The following is an 8,656-nucleotide window of genomic DNA, read 5'->3' as shown; positions in this document are numbered from 1 at the left end:
CATGCTTTTGGTGAACTCAACTTTCTACATAGTCAAACTCTTTATATCCCTGATGTAACTTCTTCCATCACGTTGGGTTAGGTCACTGAACCAGTAATGAACCCTTTACTTACCTTAACAAACAGGAAGAAAAAAGTTAATAAACTGTGATGAATCATGTACCTGGGTGGCGTCTCATTCTCTTGTTTTGTTGGTTTCCACATGTATCCTCGCACGAGAGGCAATCATTCCAAACCGACAACATCTACAGATATGTGAGTTTATTCCAGTGAGTATTTTTTCCATCCACAAAATTTGAATCCGAGACCTTGCTTAAGGGAATCAAACATGTACCACTTGAACCAACACCAAACACCTGTTAGTTCTGAACCTCTTGTTTAAGTCTTGTGATTGACACTCTCAAATACTTTTCACATTCTTTATTATTTTTATAAAATAAAAATTAAAAAATATGATAGGAGAGTCAATAGTGTATAAAGATAAGTAATTTAGAGGGTCAATAATCCTAACCTAAGCTCTATTATTTCAACATTAGTTCCTGAACATCATATTTGACATACTAAATGTTTGTCTTTATATTTCACTTTCTTTTTTTACATGCATGTGCATGTTTCAAAAATACATAAAAAAATCCTTACAATATTATCTTGGTGCTTTTATAAATAGGACATGTTCATCTAGCTTCCATATGAGTTTGTCCCTTGCTAAACTTCAATGGCCAACATTCTCTGCTTCTTTGTTCTGCACTTGTTCTTGTACCAAACACAGATTGAAGCTTACAACCCTGGCTTCAGTGTTCAACTAATCCACAAGAATTCACCAAGTTCCCCCTTCTACAAGAAAATAAATACCCCAAATAATGGTGTTTTCACTAGAGTGACATCAAACAATGGTGACTATCTCATGAAGCTCACACTTGGAACACCACCTGTGGACATATATGGTTTGGTTGACACAGGTAGTGACCTTGTCTGGGCACAATGTACACCTTGCAATGGCTGTTACAAGCAGAGAAGTCCAATGTTTGAGCCACTAAGGTCCAAAACATACAATGCTATACCTTGTGACTCAGAACAGTGTAATTCACTCTTTGGTCATTCCTGCTTTCATCAAAAACTGTGCTCATATAGTTACAGTTATGGGGATGGTTCAGTAACAAAAGGGGTTCTTGCAAGGGAAACAGTCACCTTTAGTTCCTCCAATGGAGAGCCTGTTGTTGGAGACATTATATTTGGATGTGGGCACAGCAATTCAGGAACTTTCAATGAAAATGACATGGGTATAATTGGATTAGGTGGAGGGCCTTTGTCACTTGTTTCACAGATTGGTACCCTATATGGGACCAGAAGATTCTCTCAGTGTCTGGTTCCTTTTCATACAGACCCTCACAATTCAGGCACAATTAGTTTTGGTGAAGACAGTTATGTTTCAGGTGAAGGAGTTGTGACAACTCCTTTGGTCTCCGAGGAAGGTCAAACCCCTTATTTAGTGACATTGGAAGGTATTAGTGTTGGAGACACATTTGTGCCTTTCAATTCTTCAGAAATGCTTTCCAAGGGGAATATAATGATTGATTCAGGTACACCAGCAACATATTTGCCAAATGAATTTTATGACAGTTTGGTAGAGGAAATGAAGGTGCAGAGTAGCCTCATACCCATTGAGGATGACCCAGACTTGGGCACACAGCTTTGTTATAGAAGTGAGACAAATGTAGATGGACCAATTTTGACTGCACATTTTGAGGGAGCTGATGTACAATTGATGCCAATACAAACATTCATTCCACCAAAAGATGGGATATTCTGCTTTGCAATGGCTGGCACTGATGATGGAGACCATATATTTGGGAATTTTGCTCAAGCAAATATTTTGATTGGATTTGATCTAGACACAAAGACTGTCTCCTTTAAGCCAAGTGATTGCACCAATCAATAAATAGAGCATATAATGTAATTTCTAGTGTTAGAGAAAGTCATATCTATGATTTGAGTTTGAAGAGGAACACTAGAGATATAAAGTCTTCATACAGCATTGTTGGTTCCAAATTTAAAATAACATATTATTCTTCAATCTGCAATGTTTACCCTATAAGAAATGAGTGTCTTAATTTTAACTCTCAATCCTTTACTGTCAAAAAATAGAACAAAGGGTATTACCCTCCCAGTTAATCTCAAATAACAGCTGCTGCAGTGGCCTTGGGCTGAACAACTACCGAATTCATTTTCGAGAGAACTAGCAGCGTAATGAATGTGAAACTTTTCCTGATGGTACACAGGGAGGATTACTACAGCCTCAAAGATTCAGGTAGGAATGATAAGATGAAATCAGGTGACTCTTATACACACAATTAACCTGGACATAAGGAATCTAAGCAAGCTATCCTTGCTGTGAATTAGAATGGTATGGTGGCTCAATTAGAGGAATCACAAAATAGTGTTAATATACACTCACATTCACAAAACTTCATAACAGGAAGAATGGGGATTTTTTTTAATACTTCAGCTTTCATGATGGGAGCCTTTCAAGTGTATAACATTTGAAATTAGTTCAAGAAAGCTCGATTCAAGGTAAAATCTACAAGATGCCGCATCGAATTAGCTCTTCAATAAAGTCCAAAACATGTACAAGCCACAAGACAATAATCCTAACATGTCATACCAAACTCACATACACGTCAGTAGACCTAGCTAAAAGCTCCCTTCCCACACTCTCCAACTGAGATTTGGAAGATTTCTTGGCCAGCATGGCTTTGCCTACAACAGAGACGACGTGGTACCTAGGACAACCAAACAGTGTAGCCTAGAAATGTCAGTAAGATTGAAAACAGGCAATATCATTATTTTATGAATTTTTTTAAGAGCTATGAACATACCAGATGCCAATTCTTGCTCAAAGGCTGCACCACTACCTGGATCTCTTGCACATTACGCAAAGGGGGCAAATGAGGAAAGCAGAAAATTCTCCTTTTTAAATCATCTTTATCTCTAGTCCGAATATATGAACCCCAGGAAGCATTGCTTTCCCTTCCAGCATCTTTCAGGAAGAAGATAATAGGCTTTTTACAAAAAGATCTAGATGGCTCCCTAGCATCAAAATCAAATTCATCCCTTTTAGTGATACCATTCCAAGCAGAGTAGGTACGTTCTGACCGCTCCAGCTCAGGGGGTAATACAATGTTAGGCAGGACTTCAATAGCATAACCGAGTGACACTGAAAATGTTAGATGTCGAGCATGATCATAACATATTGAACGCTGTAAAAAGCTTCTTTGATCAGTTCTCATGGCCTTTGTAAAAAGCTTCAGGCTATCCAAGGAGCTCAAGCCAGGATAAAAGGGATTCACAGCTTCAACGTGATGAATTGATACAAATGGTGCTATTGGGTGAGAGGATAAAAGACCATGGGCATCACCCCTTATATCCCACTGAAAGATTAAAAGCACAAAAGATTGCACTGATCAGTTATCAATTCTAAGCAATGAATCAGCTGGATGATAGTCATACAATACATCTACCAATTTTCCTTATTTCAAAGTAAAACAAAAAAGATATGATCAAAATAAAAATGGATGCAGGGAGATGGAAATAGATCAACACAATAATACCTGGTGAAAACCATGCTCCCAGGTCAGAGGAATGCCAAGTTCAGTGATGCAGGCATGCAGTCGATCATCACTACCGTAAAGTTTGGGATACCTCTCAATGCATTCGTCAAGAATCTCAGAGAGTGCCTTTGCAAGCGGGTAACTTACAGCAATCCCACCACCTCCAAAGGCCATTGAATGACTAAAATAGCTGTTTGCTGAATGGCTCTCCGAGGGGCTACCTATGTAAATCATTTCAGAGGAATTATACTTGCTGAGAACATCAACAAGGTTATCCACATTGAAAATTGTATCATCGTCACAGAGGACAAACCAACGCGTATCTGAGTGGCCAAGGCGAAAGCTCTCTTTGACAATGCGAGAAATCCTGAGCCCAGAAGGGTGACCAAGGGGATTAGTATACCGGAAGTGTGAGATGCCTTCAGAAACCATGATAGGGGGCAATAAATCATCTCCATGTTCTTGAAGCACTTGTTCATCCAACCACACATGGCCACACATGTCATTGGGACGCCACCACAGTTTGATATATTCTTTCCGCTGTTTCCAAAGCTTAGAAGATCCTGCTATGCCAAAAACAACATGTTTAAGTGACAAATCTTCCTGTTCAACAATACTGCTACTGTTGTGAAGATGATCTCCCCTGGTCCCATATTGGACAGAATGTGGAGGTGTTACTTTTGGAAGGTGATGAGGAATGCACTTCTTCCCGATGAAAAACGGAGAGCAACTTTCCCAGTCCTTTAAGCGATGAAAGCAACAGGCAGTTGCATCAGAGAATACAAGGGAAAGCCAAGCAGTGGTAGTCATGAGAAGTGCTACAATGGCAACAGCCAAGGTACCAGTGCGTTTTTGGCGCCATTGACGGCTTCTAGGTTGACCGGGAGGTAAAGGAGAGAGACATGAATTCTTGTTAAGGTCATGATAGGATGACATAATCGTTTTCAATGATTGAGTCATCATTACCATCACTCCAATGCGCATGTCTACCTCCCACCACCAGGGGAGAGAGGGTTAAAAGGCCAACGGATAAAACTATACAGAGATCTTGCAGATCAACAGCAAAAACAACACTCCCCAACCAAACTTTTTACCCCCTACAAAATGCAAAAAGAAATAGTAAATATTACAATGGTATATAGACAAATTCACAAAACAGGGCCAAAATGTAAACTTGGAGTCTAGATAAATGAAAAGCAGGCATGGATTGCAAATAACTTAATAGGTCCCAAACTTAGGAAATCGAAACAGATTATGGAATTAAACTCAAAAGTTCATTTTGTTATCAAAATGCAATTTTCTAAGCCGCGTAAAACATCAAAAAAATTTCCAACACAGCTTCACCATATTCACCAATAGTAGCTTCATGAAGTGAAGGATTTTGGTCAACCACATTTGGTTCCTGAATCTTAATGCCTCACTCTAGATTTCTCATGTCTATTTAGCACAAAATGATAATCATTTTAGAAACAAGTCTCTGTGAAAGTTAAGTAAGAAAGTCATCCAATGAAAAAAAGAGTAAAGCTGGTATTTAGTCCTTCAAAACAATCGGCATCAATTCTTTTTGTACTACCAAGGATATTCCCTCATCTTTTGGGTCAGCAACTAATCCCCTTTCGGATTGCGTGACTGCCTCTCTCCCAACAAATGTCGTCCTTTTGGTCACCCTGGGATCTAGTGGGTCCACTACACGAACACCTAGTTGGTAATTGGCATCAATTTGATCCCAGTAAACAGTAACTTTCAGATTGTTTTAATGTGAAATTTATTATTATTATTATTTTCAGACCAAATAAATATTAATAGCCCTTTAAGGACCCAAATGGGAGTTCAATGAAATAAAGAAAAAAAACATGCTTTTTGTATTGGACTCAGTTGCATCGACAATGAGAGTGACAACGATCTAAGCATCTTCTAAATGAACAATTCAAATCGTGGCTTCTCAATCAGAAGGGAAGGGTAAAAAGGGTATAAGTATTTTATTATGAACATTCTACTTTTGGTTATATCCTCAGTTTTCCATAATTAAGTCATCACTAATATTCATTCACAAAGAAACTTTGTAAGTAATTGAGTATAGATATCATGAATCTATTCCTAAATCAGAAAATTTAAAATATTATGAAGTAGAAGATCAGAAACCCCAAAAAGTGAAGATAAACAAAAACCCAATGAAGCATTGATTGAGTAAAGGAATGAAGAAGATATAAAAAGTGAGCATTATACCTGTGACTGTGATGAACAGAAGAGGTTCCGAATCTAAAGGATAAAAAACTTGAACTGTGTGCGTTTCAAATTTACTCATTTGCTCGTTTTAAATAAATTACCAAACCAAATGGACTTTGTTTCAATCAAACCATAATAACCCATTTAACTATTTTCATTAAAGATTTTAAAATCTATCTGCCGACTTTTTTAAATTGTCGGCTCATCATTCACCTTTGATTTATAATATTTTTATTTTGAAAGTTAATGATATCTAATATATGAATGATGATGATTTACTGACAATATAAAAAATACTTATACTGTCAGTATATACATATTAAATTCTTTGTTGAATTAATCTTTTTAAATAAATTCTATGACCAACAAAAAATTTATCCTTAGTTATTCTAGGATGTGAAAAGTTTGATTTATTAAAACTACACTTGTTTATATGTTTGAAATAATTAATTTTTTTTCTAGAATGAGAAGTGACTATTTATTAAGAAATTTTATTGGTTGATTATGATCTAACCCAATTCCTATGATTTTTTATATTTTATCTATGCATTTTATTAGAAGTGAGTGAATCTTTTTTTAGTCTACACATATTTCAACCTCATTCTACAATAATGTGTAGACTATAGTCCAAGACAAAAATACATAGGAGACATTCTTAATTAGGCCCTACAGATATTAGCATGGCCCAATAATTATTATTCTAATGTCAAATGCACCAAAAAAATAATGGGAAAGGTGCTTTGCCTCAAACTGTCTCTTCTTATTATTCACCAAAAAAACTGTCTTCTCTTAAAAATTGAATTTTGTGTGTCTAAAACACGTTTTTTTAACAATATGAAAAATTATTATGTGGCTCAAGTGCCTCTTACTTTAAGTGCAATTTTTTAGATGATGAGTTCAAGTGCAGGTTGAATGCAGTGACAACCTTCATTTGATTGTTCCTATGCTGTAACAATTTCTTTCATAATACCAAAAGTGATGAATATGGTTAGAAATGAGTCGAACCGAAGTAAACTAGAGTTCATCTTGGTTCAGCTCGAAACTCGACTCGAGTTCGATATGAGTTATTTTATTAGCTCGAGTTCGGCTCGGTTAGAGTTCATTAACTATTTGGTTCATTTCAAATGATTCATTTGAACAACTCATCTAATTAATTAAAATTTGAAAAATATTGCAAAATGTTTTTTATATATAAATATAATATTGTTTTTATATATAATAACAATAAATATAAAAATAATGTACGAGTCATAATAAATATAAAATAATGAGTCAGCTCATTTGGTTCATAAACCAAGTTTATTAGCTAAATAACGAGTCGAGTTTAAAACGAATATAATTGTAGTATTTCAATTATTATTTGCGCTACATATTTACTCTCATAAAGAAAGCTTTCAACAATCACACCCGATTATAGGACAGAAGATGTGGTCCCATTTTTTAGATACAAAAATCTTAAATGGGTCCGATCCCAAATCGGGTGGCCCAAACCCACCATATCAGCCCGAACTATAGCTCGAATCATCTCAAGAAACAAAGAGGCCCTTGTGAGTAAATAAAAAGAAACCGAACCTATTTTGATAAAATAAATAAAAGACAGAAAAAGCATTGAGAGTGATATATAGATCGGCGTTGAGTTAAAATTGGATTGTTTGAGAAAGAAGATGGAAGAAGCACCAAAAGTCATAGCACACCAAATCGGAGGACTCCAAAACGATGCGTTTCGTTTCGGACTTCAAGGTGTCAAAAGCGACATCGTTGGCTCTCACCCTCTTGAATCTGCTTACAAATCTGTAATCACTTTCTCTTTTATTACTTGTTCTATTTCAATTTCAAATTTTCAATTTTCATTAGGGTTATGTATAATTCGAAAAATCTAATTTTTTTTGCAACAACATAAAGACCATCTAATCACACAGTTACTTGCAATTAATTGGTGTTTTTTTTCCTTTTAAAATGTCGTCAGAATTTGAAATTTCTATGATCATGGTGATATTAGTGAAGCTGGTGTTTTTACTCAATTTGTGTTGGGATTTTGGAATAAAGGGGGTGTTTGGGTAAGGTTTTAGAGAGTTTATCCGGGGATTATGTGAACTGTTTTTGAAAATAGTTCGTGACCTTTCTAGGTTAAATCTTATTTCAAAATGATTTTTTTATTGAATAAGCGCTTAATCAAGAGTTTTTCCAAACGTGCCCTAATTTAGGTGTGTGCTCTACTCTTCAATTATTTTGCTTTTGTTTGGTATGCTTAGGTAAGCAGGACAAATGAATTGATGAAGAGGCAATGTATGGTGAATTTGTATGGAACTGCTTTTCCACTGAAGATGGACCTTGACAGACAAATACTATCTCGGTATGATCCTGTTCGCTTTTCTGAAACACCCTTGAGCATTTTGAAATTTGAATTATCTGGGTTCTTCTTAATGTTTAGAAACTGTTTCAGTGGCAATGATATGGGACTATTGGTGCATGGTTTCTCCATGATATAGGGTTTTCTATTAGTTGTGTTTTGGTTCTAGTTAACTCTGCGTAGTTGAAATTTGGGAGATAGGCTCAGATATACACGACTATAGGATTTATGATAACATACTAAAGATGTGTGTAGTATGTACTGTGAATATGAAGACAACTATTCACATGTGAACAAGAGTAATTAAGGTTGCATACCTTCTTTAGCTGATGTGATTTGGTGGACAGATTTAAACTTTTGCTTGAGAGTGGAGATCTTGTGTTAGATTCTCAATTTAACAGAAGGATAGAATATTAAAATGCATAAATAAATTGGAAAGTGTACTGTGTTTTTGCTGCCTATGATTTATGTTA

At 35.8% G+C, this 8,656-nt stretch overlaps 4 protein-coding genes across 5 annotated transcripts in view; 3 read left to right on the top strand and 1 right to left on the bottom strand.

Moving 5' to 3' along the window:
• Window positions 618-2,051, top strand: LOC109331186 (aspartic proteinase CDR1-like). Its single transcript, XM_019565531.1, has one exon. It carries the CDS (start codon window positions 715-717, stop codon window positions 1,936-1,938), a length of 1,224 nt encoding a protein of 407 aa, XP_019421076.1. The 5' UTR covers window positions 618-714; the 3' UTR covers window positions 1,939-2,051.
• LOC109330773 overlaps window positions 2,437-8,656 on the top strand; it is a 23,520-nt gene continuing 17,300 nt past the window's right edge. Inside the window, exon 1 of the mRNA XM_019565051.1 lies at window positions 2,437-2,461. The gene's annotated coding sequence lies outside the window, so the exon portion shown is untranslated. The remainder of the gene's footprint in view (window positions 2,462-8,656) is intronic.
• LOC109331184 lies at window positions 2,470-5,938 on the bottom strand. The gene is made up of 4 exons (XM_019565529.1): window positions 5,834-5,938; window positions 3,608-4,704; window positions 2,876-3,427; window positions 2,470-2,779 (listed from the first exon to the last, which is right to left on the bottom strand). The coding sequence occupies exons 2-4, from the start codon at window positions 4,589-4,591 to the stop codon at window positions 2,687-2,689; spliced, it is 1,629 nt and encodes a 542-aa protein (XP_019421074.1). The 5' UTR covers window positions 4,592-4,704; window positions 5,834-5,938; the 3' UTR covers window positions 2,470-2,686.
• LOC109331187 (cyclin-B1-2-like) overlaps window positions 7,451-8,656 on the top strand; it is a 20,697-nt gene continuing 19,491 nt past the window's right edge. Inside the window, exons 1-2 of one of the 2 annotated variants that reach the window (XM_019565532.1) lie at window positions 7,451-7,626; window positions 8,086-8,186. In XM_019565532.1, coding sequence (XP_019421077.1) covers window positions 7,498-7,626; window positions 8,086-8,186 — 230 coding nt within the window. In that variant the 5' untranslated portion in view covers window positions 7,451-7,497. The remainder of the gene's footprint in view (window positions 7,627-8,085; window positions 8,187-8,656) is intronic. The other variant, XM_019565533.1, reaches the window with a different exon arrangement.

Source organism: Lupinus angustifolius, chromosome LG17 (assembly GCF_001865875.1).
Source record: "Lupinus angustifolius cultivar Tanjil chromosome LG17, LupAngTanjil_v1.0, whole genome shotgun sequence".
NCBI classification, from domain to species: domain Eukaryota; kingdom Viridiplantae; phylum Streptophyta; class Magnoliopsida; order Fabales; family Fabaceae; genus Lupinus; species Lupinus angustifolius.
This window is presented reverse-complemented; position numbering and strand designations above follow the sequence as displayed.